This window comes from Triplophysa dalaica, chromosome 19 (assembly GCF_015846415.1).
Source record: "Triplophysa dalaica isolate WHDGS20190420 chromosome 19, ASM1584641v1, whole genome shotgun sequence".
NCBI lineage: Eukaryota > Metazoa > Chordata > Actinopteri > Cypriniformes > Nemacheilidae > Triplophysa > Triplophysa dalaica.
The window spans coordinates 1,239,847-1,261,966 of record NC_079560.1 but is presented as its reverse complement, the minus strand read 5'-3'; the positions used below and the strand labels follow the sequence as shown (position 1 = coordinate 1,261,966).

The 22,120-nt window shown below is 40.3% G+C and overlaps 1 protein-coding gene across 6 annotated transcripts; it reads left to right on the top strand.

Annotated features, from left to right (window-relative positions):
• Positions 1-1,066: 1,066 nt before the first annotated feature.
• LOC130407553 (ceramide transfer protein-like) lies at positions 1,067-21,594 on the top strand. 6 transcript variants are annotated; one of them, XM_056730564.1, is made up of 18 exons: positions 1,067-1,687; positions 2,365-2,499; positions 10,796-10,912; positions 14,657-14,764; positions 15,156-15,294; positions 15,768-15,848; positions 16,154-16,311; positions 16,800-16,892; positions 16,982-17,068; positions 17,202-17,294; positions 17,426-17,503; positions 17,818-17,913; positions 18,186-18,318; positions 18,633-18,703; positions 18,791-18,919; positions 19,289-19,415; positions 19,526-19,654; positions 19,846-21,594. In XM_056730564.1, exons 1-17 carry the CDS (start codon positions 1,544-1,546, stop codon positions 19,651-19,653), a joined length of 1,917 nt encoding a protein of 638 aa, XP_056586542.1. In that variant the 5' UTR covers positions 1,067-1,543; the 3' UTR covers position 19,654; positions 19,846-21,594. The 6 variants fall into 6 exon arrangements, with proteins under 6 accessions (XP_056586542.1, XP_056586538.1, XP_056586539.1 ...); XM_056730560.1 differs by having other exon boundaries at positions 1,068-1,687; positions 19,286-19,415; XM_056730561.1 differs by having other exon boundaries at positions 1,068-1,687; positions 15,765-15,848.
• Positions 21,595-22,120: the final 526 nt, after the last annotated feature.

Here is a 22,120-nt window from a genome sequence, read left to right as displayed (position 1 = left end):
TTTGAACAGCTGGATGATTCTGTCAAACAGAGGGGAGCATAAAGTCTGGTATTTTATGTTATTTCATGCATAAGCAGGTGCAATTTCTACATCGGATCCCAGAAAACATGGTCATCAGATCGCCAAATGGATGTTACGTCAGGATCTCTGGTGTTTTATCACAGATAGAGTTATTTTTCTTCAGCAAGCAGAATTCAGCAAAGTGGCCTGAATATCTGAACATCAGTCACAAGGGAATAAAGCAGTTAATAGGCACAGCTGCCATGAAGAGAGAATAACTGAGTACTGATCCTAATGACAGACAAAAGTGTGTGTTGTGTTCGGTCGGAGGTGAAATAGACATCCAATAAGTGTAATGTTTAAGTTTTTCCCCTCTGAAATGACATCTAAAATAGACATTTTTGTCTACGCATTTTAGTATTGATGATAGACTCCACAGAAATGAATGAATGACAAAAACAGGCACCTTCATTGAATTTAAAGTCTATAGAAATGTGGTCCCAGCTCAGAAATGAAAAGTTCAGAAACAGTTGACATATTCCTCACATTTGGAGCTGATTGGTTTTATGTGATGATGACTCACAATGCCACAACGGATCAGGGAAGAGGAAGCAAGTCACACGAGTCTGATTGTTCAACAGTTATCTGAACAGATCTCACTGACCTGTTTGTCCTTCTTCACCCAATCTGTGTCTTCATAAAACGGCAAATTTGGAAAAATCATTATTTAATTTAGTATGAGTATTTCAAAACTAAACCTCTTTAAAAGACAAAAAGCATATAAATTAATAAATGCCATAAAATTACAATTAAAAGCGACATTATTAATATGATCATAATTTTAATGTGCTTTAAAAATCTAAAAACCACGACAGAAAAATGTGAACGCTAAGCTTTTATAACTTCACTTTGATATATTTTGTTAATAATGCGGTGTTTTTAAGAAAGTTGTGTGTCTTTAAAAGTGAAGCTTTCTCTACCCCCACCTGTCAATCTTCCCTTTAGGAGGGCGGGGCTACGTTTCCATATTAGGAAAACGTGGCTTTGCTGACGTCACCTGTGGGCCAGCGCCCCTTGAGCTACAGAGCTAGTGAAGCGGCGGCAAGCGCGAGAGTGAAGATGGCCACCTCCATCTGAGGAGAAAACAGAAGGACGAAATTAAATAGATTTCCAATTTCCATCAAACTATTCGCCTTTTGTCGTTGATTGTGCAAAACTCCTTTCAACAATTCGTGTTGATTAACAGGAGGCTGTCGAGCGGTATCGGAGATATTTTTTCGATTGAGTGAGTGAGAGAGTGAGAGAGAGCGCGCGCTAGGGGGCGGGTATCTGCTGCGCTTCGCTCGCGCAGTCTCACAGTCGCACATGAAATCAACACACGGACGTTTTACCTTCCCATTTATCGCTTGTTTTCTGGATAAAACACACCGTTATCGATGCGAGACCCTCTAACGGACATTCTACGCTGATAAATCGCCTGCGTATTTTCGTTTCTTTGCCGTTTTTTCTCCCCTCAGTCGAACGTTCGTCCGTTGGGCTCGTCATGAATTCCAGTCCGCTTCAAAACGGCAGACTGCTACCGGACAGCCAAAGCTGGAACTCGTCCGGTTCCGACGAGGATCTGGAAGCCGAACCGGGACCCGGACCGCACGGAGGGGTTGTGGAATTCAGCGGGGTGCTTAGTAAGGTGAGACAATCCTGTAAAAACCTTGCACGAACCGGGAAAGCGTGTGTTTATATGCGCGTTTCCACCTGACCCGATGTAAACAAACGCGAGGCTATCGAGCTCATTTGCGTATCTCTCACAAAGCCTATCAAGAACATGTCCAGAAATAAAAAATGACGCGCTTTTAAACAATGCTATCTTATGTTAACAGGTTTTCAATTATACTTGATATAATAATAAATGTCCTTCTTTGTGCATGTAAATGTCGTCGTTCAAAACACGTATAGCAGGTAAGTTAATGAGGCTGACAGGCTGGAGTTAGTCGGGGTTACTATCGTTCATCCTCTCGTGTCTTCCTGATGGGATTAAAAGAGAAAACCTCCCCTCATGACTCAGATGATCTGTTTTTGTGATGAGAGGAGCATTTTCCACAAGCGATTACCGAATAAATCCAGATGCGATGACCCATGTGCACGTATGAATGTGAGGGAAAGGTGAACTATATGTGATTCATTAGAACACAGCTAATAACACAAACTGTCATGTTATTGTGTGTTGATAGGTCGTTTTAATGCATCAAGTGTGTATTACAAATGTGCTTTCTCAACCACCTATAAACAATATGGCTGTGTGTGTGCACCTGCACGTCTTTTGCTTTTATTTAACAGGTGTGTAATCGTTGTTTTTTCCTCTTACAGTGGACGAACTACATTCACGGCTGGCAGGACCGTTGGGTGGTCCTGAAGAACAACACTTTGAGTTACTACAAATCCCAGGACGAGCGGGAATATGGCTGCCGTGGTTCCCTCTGCCTCAGCAAGGCTGTCATCACAGTGAGTGTCCTCAGGGAAGCATCCCTTCAGTCCAGACAGTCGTGGGAATTTCAGGAGCGAGCCAAAATTAGAATAATGTTGTGTTTTCATAACCGTGCATTCTGGATGCGGTTCACATTATGGACTCCGATTGAGTGGTTATATTGTTCGTCACCTATTGCTGTTGACAAATTTGTCATTAGCGGTTCATCCTAGGAATGAGATATGTTGTGATGTTTGTGCTAAAATGCGCTGAGGAAAGTGGACGTGCTGAGAGCTCCTTTGATTGCATTGCAGAATCAAAAGAGAGGTTTGAAAGGGAACAGACGCGATCCTTTGCTACAGGCGACCGGCCAGACGCGCATACAGGCTGTGGCCTATTTTCCCTCATCCACAGTAAAATCGCTTTTGCTCACGTGCACCTGCAGAAAGCAAATTCTGCTGCATCCCATAGGACTTTATGGTTATTATTGGCTTCTAAGTGTACTTATCAAATATTGCTGAATGTGTACAGTATCTTCAGGTGGTCAGATAACTCTGTTAAGTGCCTAATGTATACTCGGTTCAGAAATGGATCGAAATTGATTTTTTTCATACAAGCAAAACAGAATGTGAATTCCTCGCATTGCGCTAAAGATTAACCCGCACAGATTTCGACATGTGTAATCCTTGCACACGCTTCGGCTGTGTTATCTTGCGTCACCGCTGGAAATGTGGAAATAGGGCGAAGGTTGTGTTGTTATGGAGACGGTATGAGAGGTATAAGTCCTCTTGGTGACCCTGTTACATCCAGTCCTTCAATGATTAAACCGTAAGTCTGCTCTCAAGTTAAACTAAAGACTTATTCAACATTCCAAATACAAAACCTGATGTAGGAAATGTCAGAAAAGAGGATGTTGGAAGAGGAGCTTTTTTGAGGGCTGTGACAGTGTCAGTGTTCAGGTATCGTGTGTTTGAAGTGGCTGGTAGCTGGTCTGACATTCTAATTCGATGTTTTGCATTTTTGTTTTGAGAGAGTAAAAAGGGTTCCTTTGTTTCAAATCACAGTGACGTGTAGATGACTTTTTTTAGCTGCGCATTTGTTGAACTGTGGTTATTCGTCAATATTAACTTTGGTATCAAACACCAGCTCATATAAAGGAGGCAACGTCTGAAATTAGTTTTTGCCTGTCAATAGTTGGTGAATAGGAAAAAATGATATTAACTTTTCCACCCTACAAAAATGCTCACCCCAAATTATTATTAGGCATTATTTAGCTGTTTCTTTCCTTTTTAGTTCGTTACAAATTGTTTCATTTTTATTTAACATATTTCCAGTTTGGTGGCTTAAAATGAGGAAGTTTCCTCATTCCTTGCTACATAAAGTTAAGGGTTCATTGATACATTTTTCTACTGGTTTTGGCTACTGAACCAGGAAGGCTTTTCTGTATAGGCATAGCCTCTGAATCAGTTTCTTTTGAATGCTCTAGAATATAAAGCAGCTTGATCCAGATTGAAGCTGTACTCTTGCACGGCATCCAATCCAATCTGTCCTTCCTTGTAAATCCTCAAAAATAGGTTATTGTGTCATACCTTTCCTCTCTTCTTGCCTCCGATTACACAGTCCTCGCATGACTCAATGTGTGCGCGTGGGTTTTCTAAGTGGATTTGGTACATGTCTTGCTTCAGGAGGACCACCCCAAAATCAGACAGGCTTAACCCGTGCAGACACAACAGGATTATGGGTCTTAATATCTGATTCAAATCCAAAATGCCTTATTGTGCCTACAAAATGGAGGAGTTTTGAGTTCAGATAAACACAAGTTGAAAATGCGATTACATTTGTGAAGTCAGAAGATGGAAACGGACCGTGAATGATCAATCTGCGTGATGACAAAAACAATTTCACATGCACTTAATGCATTAAGACTAATTTAATTAGTCTGTCAACATCACTTAAAATATCTAAAATGCTGTTTTGCCTTTGCCTGGTTAGTAGAGCTTGCCAAGGCAGGCATCAGTGTTACTATCCCTTGTGGGGTTAGGGATTTATACAAACTCTGTTGATTAAATTTCAACATGTAACTCCTAATGCACTGTTTGTACTGCGGTTATGAATGATATCTTAAACTATGCAGCTTGTTGAAGCGAGGTGTGCTGCTGTTACTTATCTAAGTGATTGTACTTAGATTTTTTCCTGAAAAATTATACAGTGGGCACAAACTACACATAGAAACGAAACCAAACCTTGTATCCATAACATCAATGAGGTGGCCTTTTAAAACCAGTAGGTAAGAACCTATCACCCCTTGAAAAAAACCCTACCAACCCCCCTAGAACCACACTAACAAATACACAGCGATGCGCTAGCAACCACCCCCAGTACGTTTAGATAGTGGCAGCGACTCATGCATGAGCCCCACTCACATTTACTTAGAAAGTGTAAAATGTATAGTTCACATGGTTAAACTGGTATTATGAAACTCAGTGTTGTTCAGCCTAAGAAAAAACATCAATAAAGCAACCGTTCCACATAGGTTTTAGAGCTCACAGTGCATTACATCTGAAGTATGTGAATCAGTCTTCCATGTTTTAGCCTCACATGAGCTGGATTCTCTCTCTCTCTCCCTTTTGTGAAGCGCTCCCAAAGCACTGCTCGTAAACATGAGATTTTTCTTTTAACTGAGCTGGACTATGTCATGATCTGACAAGGGCCAAGGGATGTCTCCCTGTCTCTTTCTATTTCTCTCTGTCATGCAGGAAGCAGGTGTATTGAGAATATGAGGATAGACAGGTACATGGAGATACAGGTTGTTCTGGTGCTGGGCAGGTCATTGCAGCGTAAGGTTCTATAGTGCAGGGTAAGGCACATGTCAGAACAGGCAAAGTTCTTAATTGAGCCGTTTTGACTCGGAACCAAAAGAGAGAAGAGCGAAGGGTTAAAAGATAAGGGCAGAGAAAGAGAAAGGTCTGCGCTAGTTAATGGATCCATCTCTTAGTCTGCCTGGGCAGTGCTTTAACTTTTGCTTCCCATGAATTTGTCAATAAAAGCACGAGTTTTGATTGCACAAGAAAATAATTGCAATGGTTTATTCTTCTTAAAGGTGACCTAGGGCGACATAGATCAGGTGTTGTTATCACCTGTAGTTAGTGATGCACCGTATTTTTCTAGTCTTTTAAGCCGATACCGATATACTGTAAGTCTTATTTGATGATGATGATAGAAAAAAGGTGCGTGCGTCTCTTTGAAGGTTTTTTCCTGTCATGGCATTTCCAAAAGTGGCCAATAGGATGCTTCAAAACACTGTATTACCCAAAATTATTAGTCTATAATAAAAGAAAGCAAACGTTTATTTATTTACCCGCCTCTGTTATATTTTACCTTATGTAAATATCTGCAATTTTTTTTTACATAATTACATGAAGTTTGTAAAGGAAGTTCTACTGTTTGACAGCATAAAACAGCACATAGTGATAATGTCTAATAAATCCTTTAAAGAAAAAACCAAGTGGATACCAAGTGTTTTCCATATAGAATTGTTGAGAAATTATCAAAGAAATCACTCGTTTAAATGGCCAATAGCTTTAGCTCTAGCTTAGCATCAGTGTGAACGACTGCTAGATTTACAGTGATGGGCGACAAAGAAAGCCATTTCACAGCATTCTGCCATAAACAATGAGCTTTTGTCTTCATAGTATACATTCATTAATACCTTCAGACTCTGTGCTGACCGATTAGGGCTCACTGATAGATCGAATGTGGATGGACATGACGACAGGAGTACAGTACTGTGCTATAGCATTAGCCTTTAGCTGAGAAACTAACAGCACAGCTGTGAAATGAAATGAAGTTATCGTGTGTTTGTTAAATATGAATCATGTGAGCGTGGGGTCATTATATACATAGGACTGACGGATCAGATTTTACGCACTTTTACTATTTAGAAACATAAATACGTAGGGCTCTTAATGGTAGCACAAAATGTCAGATCACCGGCTTTAGTTCAGTTTATACTCGAGCGTCAGACCTACGTCGTAGCCTATGCCGAGCCGCATTCCCTACGCCGTATCCTGACGCTCAGCACTCAAAAAAAATAATTTGGAAGAATAAATGAAAACCGGCACGTAGGCTACGGCATAGAGGCTACAGCGTAGGTCTGACGTTTGAGTATAAACTGAACACAACCCTATGTTTATATGACAGTTCAGACTCAATAAGATTATTTTGTTTTTTATTCTCGCACATGTCAGAACGCCTTTTTTATCGGCAAAGCATATATTTAAAAACATATCAGCTGAAAATATCTGCGTGCTGATAATATTGGGGATCCCTACTTGTAATTGTATTGAAAGGATCTGGAAGAATGTTCAACATTTTTAAAAAGGGTTTTTTGGTTGCTGACTGCTAAAAGTGAAAAGAAGAAGCTGTATTTTGCAGAAATAGGGAGGAAAAGCAGAATCAAAAGCGATTTAAACTTGGAATGTGTGTGTATCCAGTTATCTGTTTATATTACACAGCTCTGTTTTAATCTTCTCAGTCCTGTTTCTTTTTTGTCCTGGTTTAGTTAGTGAGAAAATAAATCAAGCGTAAGACTTCCCGTTCCTTATGTTTGTGTATATGTGTTTTCTTTGTGCAAACGCTGGAGGACCTCCATGTACGTTTCTGTGGTTTTAAATCATTGATGTTGGTTTAGGCCCAATATTGTACAGATTTTTGCTTTTCAAGAACCAAGTTTAGCTATTCAAATCTGAACAACGAGTAAGCCCGAAAACTATTCTGCACAATGACACCGACTCGCCTCCTACAGTCAGTGTGTGATTATATCAATGTTTTATTTTGTGTTTGGTGCAGTTTTCTGCTGTTTTGCTGTTTGCCAGTCTCACACCTGAAACTGAATTACAGGGTTACATTGATTCTGCTGTTTTCGGAGCCGTCACATATAGTTCTTGTTGTGTAATTGTGCTAAATCTATACTAAAGATGTGATAGCGTTTGTCTCGCTTTAAACATTTTGCAGTCTATGCTTATTCTTAAACAAGGCTTCTCATTGTTTCACTGTTAGCAGCTATGCCCGGATGTTTTACAACACATACACAATACACACTTGTATTAGCCTGCTGAATATTTGATGAAGGAAGAGCTGTTTTTAGTTACAGCTGATAAAATAGGAGTCAAGTGCATTTTGAAATATCCAAGAATCTTTGTGTGTGTGTGTGTGTGTTTACATTTGCATTAAAGTTCTTTGTCAAACCCGAGAGGAGCGATATTAACTATTATTAGTCTATTCTTGTTCCTGTATTCATTGTGTGCATGTCTTGTCCCTTTGACAGCTGGTAAATTCTGGGATTGTCATCTGAAGTGTTTTGACCTATGTTTGGATCCATAGCCGTATGACCAGTGTGTGTGTGTGTGTGTGTGTTCTTTTGCAGTGCAGTCAACAACAACAACACTTCATGTCTGTAACACAGGGCAGAACCCCGTCCTTTTTTGGGAGATACGAGAGAATTCAAATGTTCTGTGATATTTTTAAAAGTCCAGATAGAGTGAAAGAGAGCCTGATGTGAAATGAAAGGAAGAGAGATAACTGGTTCCTGTTGTCTGAAACGGGAAGTTTGATCTCTAATGCCCTCCTGCTGTTAGATTCCTGTTTGGTGACCCTGAGGTCAGGTCAGAATAGTCCTTCAGCTCATCTTCTCGACCATCAATCTAGATTTTCTGGTTTCTGTTTACCTTTCAGTCACGCAAGACGTGTGTGTTATCAGAAGATTGGTCAACTGAAATAGTGTTTCTTTGACCGGTCAGTCACATGATGACCGTATGTGCTCTTCCTGTGCATCTTGTGTCCCGAGTTGTGTGTCAGCGCTGTCTGGGTTTCCTGTATCTTTTCCTCTTGGATTCAGGCTGAGGTTTCACCTTCCTGTTTTTCTGATTCTCAGATCAAGTCTGGTTTTGGCTGAGTTGCAGTGTGTATCGTGATGTGCTCATTATGTTGTTTTGGATGTTTATCAGAAGAACCGTGACAACAATTTCAGCCAAAATTTTTATTTCTCATTGGCTTCTAAATATTGTATTATGTTTGTTAATCATATCCACACAAGTAAGGCTTATCCTCCAGCTTATCATATAAGAGTAAGACACGTCAATTCTTATTTCAGTTCTTATTTGCTTAATCTAGACCATCTCTTTTCAAAATATGACACTGCTTAGGGGTGTCTCAGTCACGGTTAATTGTCAATTTAATTCTACTTAATTACTTTTTGAAGTAATCGTCACTTTTGTCAATTCATTCAATTTCATCTAAATGTCTGACACATGCGACATATGAAGATTGTAAGTTGTTGTGTAATATGTCTGCAGTAGATGGATAGTTTTTTTACATTACACCTGTAGTGTTGTAATATAACAGTACTTATTTTTCAGTGGTGTTGTGTTATTAAATAAGGAACTTTGCCTCCAAGTGTGCATATTAGAAACTATACTGAAGCTATACGAAAACCATACAGCTATACATTTGTCTGCTATTTCTGTGTTAAGATGTTTGATCATTGCCCCATTACTGCAAGACTATAAAAAGGACATTTCATTTAGTTGTTGACGCAGTGCTATAAATTTCTTGCCCGGTCTCATGCTTGGTGCTTTTGTGACTTTGCACACGTAGGCCTGTGTCTGAAGAGAGTATGCGTGTGTTTCTTGGAGCATGCTGAGACGTTCAATGTCTGTGTTCACCCGCAGTGTTCCAAGTTCAGTTCACATATATTTACACATTTTGTGCCCTCCCTCTCCCATACATGTTACTGAGCGTTTATGAGAAAAGTTTTATTGCTTCTCGAATAATATGTTGTTTTCTTCATGTCTTCTCAAGGATGACACATGATTTAAAGATTTGTGCTCTGCACATGAACTGCACCCCGTGTGTCCCCGCAATGCAGTGCGGTCTGAGATGGCTACAAAGTAATCGACAGATGCCAGTCCTGTTAAACATCTGTGTGATGTGTGACATCTGTGTGTCGGTGTTGTGAGATGTGTGTTTAAGGTTGTGTACACACTCTGATGCTGATGAATTGATGGTGTTACAGTTACTGGAGTCTCCCACATTAAGTGAGTTCCATAGCGACGACCCCCGTGTTTATTTTTGTGTCTTTTCTCGGTACACGCCGTAACCCCTCTCAGATCCCCTGGATTGCCCACCGCAAGCAGTGTCTCTGTTTTCATTCCCAGAAGCCACTTCAGTGTTTTCCCATTCATTTTTCCGGCATCAGACCAATGCTTCTGATCACTCTTAAATCTGAGCTGTCATTTTTAACGGTGTTTCAACGTCTGAGAACATCTCAGATCTGTGACATCCAGGGTTTGAGAGAGTCTCATTTGATGTGGAAACAAGCTTTTAGGGTCTGTTTTGTAACCTAGTGAGCGACTGTGCTGTCTGATGTTTTTGTAGACTGGTACCTACTAGCATCGTAGCCAAAGTTGAACCTCATGTGACTGCATCGCTAGTAACTCTGCATGGCACAAGTACCCACTTAATGTGAAGTGTTTGCAGCGGTCTTCACTTTGAGAGCGTGCTTATGGTGCAGTCCAATTTGAGTGTGTTAAACAGCATCTGTCTTAGTTTTAGGCTTGTTTGTGATGTTGTTGTGGTATTGTAGTGTGATAAGTCAGCATCCCCCTCAGATGTGTGAAACTATTCTCACACCTTTAAATGCATGCAGTCGTTCTCTCTGGTCTCATTAAACGTCTACACAGATTAGATCTTCTTCATATTGTGATCAGTGTCCAGATTTGAATGAGCTCGCCACAATTCATCATGAACACAAGGTGTCCTTAATACTGCTTTTGTTTTCAAGTCTCTGTATAGTCCACGTATCTCTTTAATACCATTTATGGTAAAACACTAGCAGAGCAAAATATATATTTAACACATTTCACTATAAGAGACTGGTAAAAGGGGAAATGATAGTTAATCTTGAGCGAAAACCGAATCCTTTAGGAAACGCAGAATTGAACCGAGAAGAGAAGTGCAGTAAATCAGAGTGGAGTTTGACTCCTCATCTGGATTTTATAGAGCAGTGTGAGGTCTGCAGACACAAACATCTGGCAGTAATACCAAAGACGCTCACTCCCTCTCACAAAAACACACTGTCTGTATGTGTTCTCAAAGGTAAATATCTCACATAACTGTGGGTCAAGGTTCTCTCTCTCTTCACTGGTTTCATTAATCAACAACAGATTCACATTCATGACTTCTCACCCAACAGCCATGTTGACAAACAAATGTTATTACTGTTTGTTTTCATTTTTAATCATGTCGAATCTGTGTTTTTTCTCTATCTCTCTATAGCCTCATGAGTTTGATGAATGTCGATTGGACATCAGTGTCAATGACAGCGTTTGGTATCTCCGGGCTCAAGATCCAGAACATCGGAACCAGTGGATTGACTCCATCGAGCTGCACAGGGTGAGTTGTGTTTTCTTCGCTTCATCATTTTTATTTAAATGCAGGAAGTCATTGAGGTACTTATCTAAACTTCGCAAAACATTTTTTTTAAATAGCCAGTTTGAGTTAATTTTCAGAAATATACTTGGAAGACATTTTTGCTTGTGAAGTTTAAATCCAAGACTATTAAAACATCTTTGTAGTAACTCCTGGATTGAAATCATCACACTACTGAAACTAAAAACGGCCTATTATAAATCATTTTGACCATTTTGTACGTCCTGCTCTACTACCCAGCATGCACTCTTTTCCAGTAAGCTCAGATTGGGTTAGTTACTCATCCACAGGGCTCAGTTATCCACACAGATGTGAGTAATAATGTGTTTGTGATGAGAAGTCAAGGAGAAAAGAGATTATGAATGTGATTCACTCTGTTTACATCCAAGGGACAAACACATGACACCAAAGTCAGTTTAGGTCACTGACGTTTAGTCGTACTCTAGGAAACATAAAACACAATGCCAGTCATGTGTAGTACATGTATCAATGGCAAATTCACACGGGGCATCAACGTTTGACGGAGGGCGTGTCTGTAGCATGGCCGACGCAATCACCATAGTGACAACAGGTTCTACACATGGTTCTCCAGTCTTGCATGAACACAAGCGCCTGCACCAGGTCTTCCGATTGGCTGACGTCTGCGTTGGTGTTTGAAAAGTTGAGAAATGTTCAACGTGTGAATGTACCGCAAGAGCTGAACTCACACACGGAGCAGTTCAATACTAGTGTGCATGTGTGTTTAAACTCGCACAAAAATCATAAGAATAAAGAGAGAGAGAGAGAGAGGATGTGGGTGAGTATAGATGTCAGCGACGTGGTGTGGATAAAAACCACTGAGATAGATTCAGAATCATGTTGGTAAAAAACATAAAAATATGTCAAACCACGAGTGACAGCGTGATAGGAGACTGAAGCAAAAAAGCAGTTTATTTACAAGCATAAGCGTGTTATGATATTCAAACTTCAGTAGGAAAAAAAGCATGTTAAGTCTAATAAGCTTGATTCCTTTTTGTCATTCAGTTTCCATGAATCCATTTCTGATGTTTTATGGTATATATTTTAGGTAAATATTGCCATTTATTGGTTCGAAAGATGGCACCTTCAAATGTATGGTTAAAAATATCAAGCTGTCATTTTTTAATCGATATCAACCGGCTCTGGTGTGTATGTTAACTTTGACATAGTGTTTGCTGAGTTTGCACACATGTCATAAGGCCACACCCTGATCCACACGACACATTCCCCCCCATCCATTCATTCCTGTGTTGGCTTGGGCCTGACCCCTTCACCGTGACTCATACACACATGGCTCTTCTCAGAAGACGAGGCCTCATTGTCTGAGTCATTGCTGAAATTCTTCCAAAGGTCGCTATTCTCTCACTCTCTCTCTCTCACTTGCTTTGCTTTGTCAAGGTTCAAAGGGAACAGTACACAGACACTTAAGCTGCCATGAGGTTAAAGGTGGTTTCAAATAAAGTCTTACTCTACGTGCGGTGGGTCACCTGTCGTGGTTATCTGTGAATGGTTTATCTGTTTCTTGCTGCACTTTGAATCTGTGGATGTAAGTTACACAAGGGTTTATAATGAAGTTGAATGATGGTGTCTGGAGGATCTGCTTGTTGTCTGAGATGCAGATTACAATTGTAATGTGTAAATCTAATCAGAGCTTTTTGTGTATCACAGCTCTCATCACTTTCTGTGTCCAATCTAATAGACGACAACATACACTCTCTCACAAAAGAAATGACTTGAAGTCGTGCGTCTATGTCGATCTCATATCATCTCCTTTACATCTTTTTTAAGATAATCTGGCTAAATTGTTTTGTTCTGCTAAAAGGTTTCACAATTTAATCAGTAAGATGATTACATGAGGGAGACGCTTTAATATTAAATATTTAAATTCTCAAGAACACCTGCTGTAAAAGTCTTTCACCTTTCTTGAGTTTCAAACATAGACGTGAATCAGCAAAGTTTTAAAACACATGAAGTGACTCATTGTCTTCGGCACAAACAAACACACACGATACGTTTAAATCAAGTCTGATACTGAATAATACACAGGCCTTGTGTTATTAAACATCACTGTATTCTTCATTTCTCTCTCTCTTTCATAAGCAGTTGACTAACTTTATTGAGTTGATGTGTGTGATTTGTGATATGATATTATCGGATGTAATTGTTGAGAAATTTATCTTCTGCTCGCCAGCCACTGAGCCTATCGATTGTAATTCAGACTCGGTCTGGTGTTCTTGACCTCTGATCGGTCGGTGGACGCATTATCAATGTCATAGTTACAGTTGGAGTGTATCTGATTGGCTGGAGTGAGTGTAGCGCTGACCTGTGTTTGCTGTACACACTGAAGTGTTATTCTCAGGTTTTATCCTGCAGTAACCTCAGAGTCAGTCGGTTCAGCAGTGCGGAAAGCTCTCTGTCGCCACCTAGAGGTAAAAAAGGCTCATTTCCTTTTAAATTGAACATGTAAAATAATCCCGGCTGTTTTAGGGAATGTAACCGGACGCCATATTTAACATGTTTACTGCATACTGTTTCCCATACTATTTGAAGAGTAATAGGCAGTTTGTACTGTACAGTGTGTAGTAAACTGGCCGAGATGTTAAAGGTAATGACATTTCTGTCATTATTTACTCACCTTTTTGTCTTTTAAACCTGTGTGATTTTTTTGAAAGATATTTAGAACAATGTTGGCAACCAAAAACAGTCGGTCCACCAATGCAAGTCGATAGGGACCGAGGGTAGTCGGTTACATTCTTCAAAATGTCTTCAAAAGTAATACAGGTTTGCAATGACAAGAGGGCGTGTGTACTAAATAATGACAGAATTTTCATTTTAAAGGTGAACTGTTCCTTTAATTTATTTTAGCTTTAATAGCAGATTGTATTTAGTCTATTATCTGTTGTATTCAAGTTTACACAGTTTTATTTTTCCATCTTATTTAATGTAGTTTTTTTCAGGCTCCTCTCTATCTGGAGTGTTTGTTCAGTGTGTGACATCAGAGCTGGACAAACAGGAATGATCTTAGATTCCTATGTCTAAATTGACTTCATTCATTTCAGAATGTTTGACATCAGAGAGGAAGTAGATGTGATACTTTGATAAAAATTCATCCAATTGATCAGAATCATTGGATGAGTTTGTCAGTGTGGTACATTTGAGATGAATGTAATGAAATTATGGATAGCTTGTGTTGTGTGTGTGTTGTGTGTGTGTGTGTGTGATGGTCATGGAAAGAGATCATAACCTGGGCTTGTGTTATCATGTCCTGCTCAAGAGACTCATGGGAAAACAATCTCTGCTACATTCTGTCTGTGTGTTTATGTTCCTAAATAAACTCTGACACTGTTTTATGAAAGGAAATGAGCCACTGGAGCCCTCTGGCTTCATGGAAAGAGCCTCTTGGCTCTGTGTGTGTGTGTGTGTGCATGTGTGTGTGTGAGAGACTGATGTACCCTAAAGACTTCAAGTGGAAATTTTATAGGTCAGGTCGACACAAACTTATAAAATGCTGCCATATTTTGAGCTTGACCCAGTGTACATTACTGAGTATGTTTTATCTTCAGAAACTGTGTCTATGTTTCTCACCTTTTGTTTTGATACATTTATATTCTTTCTGAGGGTCACAAATGCATGCGTTTGAGTTTGCTCTTTTGATATGACACACTTCTGTTGTTCTCTCTCTCTCTTCAGGCTGAGTCTGGTTATGGTTCTGAGTCCAGTTTAAGGCGACATGGCTCCATGCTCTCTCTCACGTCTGCCACCAGCAGTTATTCAGCCACATCCACCTCCTCCTTTAAGGTGAGAACACTCATTTCCTACCTGGTGGCAAAAAGCCACTCCCTGTGACATGCTCTTAAAGGCGCAGTGCGTCCTGTTTCTATGAATAGGGCTCTTTAGACGACAAATAATTGAATCAAATAAATGGCTTGAATCATAGCTGTGATTATCAGCATTCCTTATAGTTGGCATCAGTTTGAACTCGTCTGGAACTTGAGGCAGAAATGTGTGTAAGCAATAAAATATTTAATATTCAAAGGCGTTTAAGTTGATGGACTGGTCCACAATGACACATCACAGATGATATGATATATTTACATTCAGTCATTTACAGACACATGTTTCCTAAGCAACTTTTATGTGAAATTCAAGTTAAATTGATCTTGGGTATGTTTGCGTGTGTGACCTACAGAAGGGTCACAGTCTTCGGGAGAAGCTGTCAGAGATGGAGACGTTTCGAGACATTCTGTGCAGGCAGGTGGACACGCTGCAGAAATACTTTGACGGCTGTGCTGATGCTGTGAACAAAGACGAGCTGCAGAGAGACAAGAGTGAGTCCACACACACACAAGCATCAGACGGCGAGTGGGAGAGATCAGGATATATGTATATGAGTCAGAACAGAGAAATGTGACCGACAGACATCTTTGAACAACACTGATCCATATTCAGACAGCAGCAACATTCACTTTACTCTGCATGCCTGCTATAACTCACATCTCTCTCATCCTCTCTCTCTCTCTCTCTCTCTCTCTCTCGTTCTCCCTATCTTGTTCACTCTTGTTGTCTCTTGTTCTCTCTCGTTCTCTCTCGTTCTCCCTCTCTTGTTCTCTTTTGTTCTCTCTCATTCTCCCTTTCTCTCTCTCTCCGTCTCTCTCTCTGTCCTGTGGAAGTGTTGTGTGCTACAGTATGTGTCTACAGTAGACTCACAGTATGTGAGTGGGCTGATCTCAGTACCACCTACCACAAGGCCATGAGTTCATCCTGACGTGCATGTGTTTGTGTGTTCTCTCTCTTTCAGTAGTGGAGGATGATGAAGATGACTTCCCTACCACTCGCTCCGATGAAGAAATTTTGCATAACAACAACGGCAGTAAAGAGAAACGTAAGTTGAATGCCTTACATTATTCTAGCATGATAAATACGGTTACGATATGAGGTTTATAGCATCAGGTTGTTTTCTGTGAAAGTAAATCATGACACATAATAACAAGTTCATGCGAATGAATGCTTCTCATCAGACGATGGGATACTAGCTTTCAGAGAGATAACAGAAACGGAGACAAGCATCATTAACCGAATGTCATGGCATATTTCACATGGACATTAAATTTGTGTCGTTTTATTTAGGCACAGCGTAGCATGAACTATAACAACGTTCACAGTGGATTTCTTTTCTCTCTTCATCAGTTTTCCAGTGTCTGAGTCATAAAGGCATTAATGGGATAGATTTTAAAGGAGAAGCCATCACGTTCAAGGCGACCACGGCAGGAATATTGGCCACGCTTTCTCATTGCATCGACCTGATGGTGAAGAGAGAGGACAACTGGCAGAAGAGACTGGATAAGGTACATCAAAGACAGACACTGTTTCTCAAACTGCCTGATTGTGTCTCTGACAGAAAAAAGTTCCTGACTAAAACATATTTTGTTTATCAGTGTTAAGGACACATACACCCACAAGCTAAAAACATCTTTCTTTTTAAAATTGCCCAAAATAACATGTGTAAAACAGCCTTGGATGTGGTTTGTGTACTAAAGTGTTCTCCGTATAAGGGGTGTGGCAACAGTAATCTGTTAGTTTAATGGGTTTGGTGCGTGTGACAGAGGCGGAGCTGAATGTGTCTGGTGATGTGTTGTTGTCAGCACAATACTGACATATATCAGAATGAGAACAGCGGCTGCTGTCTGAACAATGGAGTGATTTTGCAGCGATCGTCTCTCTCGCTGTGCCCCGATCCCACAGAGATGAGATCCACTCAGGCTGAGACATTAAACATTACAGCATTAGACTGTTGACTCAGCCAAACTCTCTCTCTCTCTCGCTCGCTTTACAGGAAATGGAAAAGAGGAGGCGGGTGGAGGAAGCTTATAAATCAGCTCTGTCTGAGCTCAAGAAGAAGTCTCATTTCGGTGGACCAGATTACGAGGTGGGTGCTTGTATTTGTCTACTCTCAGAGCTGTAGAAGTAAAAGGTAGACGAACATTTCAGCATTCTTTTGTCGGGTGTGTTCACCAGGAGGGCCCGAACAGTCTTATCAATGAGGACGAGTTCTTCGATGCAGTGGAGGCTGCCCTGGACCGGCAGGACAAGATAGAAGAGCAGGTGTGTGTTCAGGTTCTCGCATTCCAGCCAACTCACATTTTGCCTTTGTCAAAATCAACCGAACCAAAACATGTCACCGTTCCAAACCTGATTTAGCCTGAATATTCATGAAGTTTCTCTTGTGTGTGTTCAGACTCAGTGTGAGAAGAGCAGGATACAGAGGAACAGTTCGTTGTCTCCAGTAGACATTTACTCCACCGTGGGCTCTCACAGATTCTCTGAGAAAGTGAGTGGAGTTAATGCGTGATGTCCTCAGCAGGTCTTCATCCCAAACCCTGTCCCGTGTCTGTCCTGCACTCTGTTCTTCTGTAAACACCTGATGAAGCCGCATTTGTCTCTTGTCCCTCATTTGTGTAGCCCCCCTCTCCTCCCCCCTCTCCCTCATCTTCAGCTGTTGTCTTCACCCCTCTTCATGAGCACAGGTTCAGTGCTGAGGTAACAGCGCCCAGAGCACGATCATCCGTCACTAACGCCAACGGCATGATGGACATGCTTTACATCCATGCATGAAAACACACACACACACACACACACACATAAAGCTGTTCAGTTTCAGTATTCAGTTAATGCTGTGTAATAAAGCGAGAGAGCTGCCTACTGACACATAACATCGCTTAACATGTTCAGAAGCCTGCATCTTCACTGCTGTTATCTCGTATGAATGTTTGCATGTTCAGTGATGTCTCTGAAGATCATACATGAGTCTTAACAACAGGCCATGACCTCTGACCTGGTTCTGTTCTGTATAGGTGGAGGAGATGGTACGGAATCACATCACCTATTCTCTCCAGGATGTCGGTGGAGATGCTAACTGGCAGCTTGTGGTGGAAGAGGGAGAGATGAAGGTGAGGTTAACAAAAGATTTCTAGAATATCATGGTTTGATGAGAAACGGTCATTATTGAAAGATAAATCCTGACAGGACGATGAGGGTCTTGTATTCCTTATTGCCGCAAACAAATGATTGGAAATTACACGTCTTGTCATTTCATTTGAGTCGTCAATCGCATGTGCTCCCAGAAACCTCATCATATTTGTAATGAAATAAAGAAAGAAGTAGCTGGTTCATTTGACATGGCTAGTCTCGTTTGAGCATCTAGAGTACCTTCTGTTCTCAGGTGTACAGGAGAGAGGTGGAGGAGAACGGCATCGTGCTGGACCCTCTGAAGGCCACGCACTCTGTCAAAGGGGTCACAGGTCATGAAGTGTGTCACTACTTCTGGGACACAGATGTTCGTAATGACTGGGAGAGTGAGTAATGCTGCCTGTACATTATCCCTTTCATACTGGTGTCACATACTCTCATCAAGCTTTTACATGCTTTAATACTGTAATGCTGTGTGATCAGTAATAGCCTTTAATGCTGACGTTCACTGGTGAGGTAATCTGTGAGATCTCTTAAATTCGACTCAGAAGTTCAGTTGAAGCTCTTAATGTTCACTGTCTCAGTTTTGGAGCTGTAAGTGGAAGTGGTTAATGGATTTTTTTAATTACCTTATCTCTTTGGATCTCACTTATCTCAGTGTTTCTAGCGTACTAAAGTCTGTCTCACGCTCTCTCTACAGCTACTGTTGAAAACTTTAATATCGTGGAAACATTGTCTGAAAACGCCGTCATCGTCTACCAGACTCATAAGGTGAGGACAGCATGTGCATTGGACTTCATTGTTAAAGGAATGAGACGTGAGTTCAGGATTGAGAAACATTTTGTTGTGGTCTTTCAGAGGGTGTGGCCAGCGTCCCAGAGAGACGTCTTGTATTTGTCTGCCATTCGTAAGATTTTGGCTAATAATGAGAATGATCCGGACACGTGGATCGTCTGCAACTTCTCTGTTGATCATGAGAAGGCCCAGGTGAGTCTGCTCATCAGCTGCTTGTTGAGTTAAATGTCCTCATGGCTCTGATAAGTCTTCTACATTTATAATCTGCTTTACACAGATTTTCAGCCTTCAGTTTAATCTTATCTATGACATTAAAAATCTCTTAATTCAATTCATATTTATGAGTATAGCCCTGTTCACAATGCATATTGTTTCAAAGACGCTTTATAGAAAATGTGTGTTTGTAAAGACAATCAGACATTAATCCCAATTAATTGTATGTCTTCATACAAATCAATACAGTAAACGTATTTCTGCTTAATTAAATAAATTAAAATGGTCTTGTTTAGATGTATTAGAGTTACATTGATTACTGTTGGTTTTATTTCTTGTTTGCAGCAGAACAACAGATGTGTTCGTGCTAGAATCAACATTGCCATGATCTGTCAGACCCTGGTCAGTCCACCAGAGGGCGACAAAGATATCAGCAGAGACAACATCCTGTGCAAAATCACATACGTTGCCAACGGTTAGATTCTTTTATGACACTAAAAGGCTGAATTACTGTTTCACACCTGATCATGAGTGCCAAGGTTCTGAAACATTCTTTAAAAATCAAATGTTCGTTTTGCATTTCAGTAAATCCTGGAGGCTGGGCTCCCGCTTCTGTCCTGAGAGCCGTCGCTAAAAGAGAATATCCTAAATTTCTCAAGCGCTTCACTACTTATGTCCAGGAGAAAACTGCAGCCAAACCCATCCTCTTCTGAGGTGTGATGCACTTCCTGTGATATTATGTCATCAGAAAATTGATAAATTTGGCCAGAAGAGTTTTTACTAAGAAAACAGGGTCCATTTTGTGTTGTTTAATACTTTTGTTTTGAACAAGTCTCCAATGATTTTGTATTATATGTACATTATATGAATTGTTATTTATTGCTTTCTGTTTTTACTGTTTGCAGCTTGTGCACACTCCTGTGGTTACAGCGCCCTCTAGCGACCCGACTGTTCTGAACGCAGCAGCCGCAGCTGCTCTCACATCTCAACACGCTTGATGCAGTTCTGTAGCATCACACTAGTTCACACGACAGAGGACTAGAAACGCCAAACATCTCATCCATATTTTCTGGCAGAGATATATATTGATATAAGTATATATGTATGTATGATATGTATGTAAGTGTGATAGGACGTTTATAAAATGGAGAGTTTCGAAGCTGAAGATGAGACTGTGGCTCTGTTTTAGTCCTGATTATTAGACTTATTTTCCCTTTTCAAAGCTTCACCTTAGTTTTGCTTGTATAATCATCAACGTTCACAGAATCGTGACATCAGACGGATCTGGTTGCCGTTCATTAGTTGTTTTGTTTGAATCAGAGGCATGTTTGTAAATGAACACAAGGGCTTTTGTCGGCCTGTGACCTGTGAACTTGCCTTTTCAATCATTTTCATCGTCTCTCTTATGAAGCCCAGCCTGTGGTGTTGATGAAGAGATGATGCTACGAGAGTATTTTCACTCATTTGAAGTTGATTGTTAGTTGTTTTTGTGTCTCATCGACTGACATACTGTAGCACATCAGCTTGATGGTAACAGGGGTTTGTTTTAATGTGTCAGGAGAGCTTCACTCGTTGTTTGTATATAATTTAAACGTTATTGCTTAAGGTATGTCAGATTGTCAATGCTTCTACTGGACTAATCCAACTCCATATGCCTTAGGGAGGGTGACACTGATGTGTGTGCGCGTGTATATATGTTTGTATATAAGTGCGTCCTATATGACGTGCGTCCTACTTAAACAAAATCTTTAGAGAAGTGCCTCATTATTGATCTGATCACACTTCCCACATCAGTTATATCCAAACTTCAGCCACAAATGAAACTTATCGGGCATCTTTAATGTTTACACAGTGATTTCTCTGCTCTTGTTATTTAAATTTTCCGTTTTGAAGTCGTTGAGGACAGATTGTTGTCAGACAAAGTGTTTTTGTCTGTTGCCAATTAAATCTTCTGTCATATGTTGGATTTGGTTGAAACACGGGGCGTGGAGATGAGATGAGGGGTAGATTATAGCTTATTGTACATGGGGTGGAATTTGTTATTTATTGTTCATGATCAAATGTATTCTTCCAAAGTAAAACATCATAAACAAGGCACAAACATCACAAGATCACAATATTGTATTGTCATTAAACAAAACAGTGCTGAGATGAGATTCTGTTCTAAGGCCTGAGGTATTTGGCCCTGATTTATGCCCCATGACAGACTGTTAAAGACGATACAGAGGACATCAAATAGTGCACGCCCGTTTCGGCCAGATGACGTCATGCCCTAAACATTCCAAACACTCGCTGAATGTACAAACTCACCGGAGTGACATCATATACCTGAATGTCTTCAATATAACACGCCGCCCTGTTTTTCTCCAGTAGGGCTGTTGTTCACTGATTGAAGGGTTTTCAGAGGAAACGGCCAATCAGAAAACAGACTCGCACCCGTGACCTGTCTGATGGAGTGAAACTGTGTGTGAGGCTGACGTGTGTTCCTCTATTGTGCGGTCTAGTGTAGCGTTGAATGTATGTTCATTGGGCTTCAAATGTTTTGTGTATATCAAACATCACACTAAAGGTGTCACGATGACAATGATCTGTGAACCGAGGGCACATTCACAGCCCTGTTTAGAGAGGAATAAAATGTTTGACATCTTTCTGCACTTCTGCTTGTTGTGTTCCTTTTTTAAATGTTTATTGTTGTTTGTTTGGATCCGTATTTGATTTCATTCAGTTGCAGTTTTCGGAAAGTTTCTGAAATTTATTGTCACTACAGCAACCCATTTAAAATGTAAAAATCTTCATGATTTGTGGTTATTTTTGTGTAGTTTGTGTTGCATAATAAATACATAAAGGAAAGTGCTGGTTGGTATATACGGTGTTCCAAACGTGCAAATAATGCACAAAACATTGACAGATGTGAGAACAGTTCATAGAGATCCCCTTCATGTAGTTGTTAATATTTATCGGGGTATATCTTCAGAAGATACTTTGAGAAATGTCTCCGTGGTTCTGTGTTCATAAGTCAATGGGGTTCAATCTTCTTTTGTGTTCTACATAAGTCATAAAGAAATGTTTAGGGTAACTATCCCTTTAATTCCAGTTTACATGACTTTGTTATAGTATGCCAATAGATTTAAACATTTTCCTTAAAACAGCATTTAATTGGACTGAAGTTAATTTAGTTCA

What these genes read in the sequence shown, in the direction of transcription:
- LOC130407553 (XM_056730559.1), top strand. Translation starts at nt 1,544, where the DNA reads ATGAATTCCAGTCCGCTTCAAAACGGCAGACTGCTACCGGACAGCCAA. An exon ending in TTGATCATGAGAAGGCCCAG is followed by an intron (nt 18,920 to 19,285) that starts GTGAGTCTGCTC and finishes TCTTGTTTGCAG; the next exon opens with CAGAACAACAGATGTGTTCG. An exon ending in AATCACATACGTTGCCAACG is followed by an intron (nt 19,416 to 19,525) that starts GTTAGATTCTTT and finishes TTTGCATTTCAG; the next exon opens with TAAATCCTGGAGGCTGGGCT.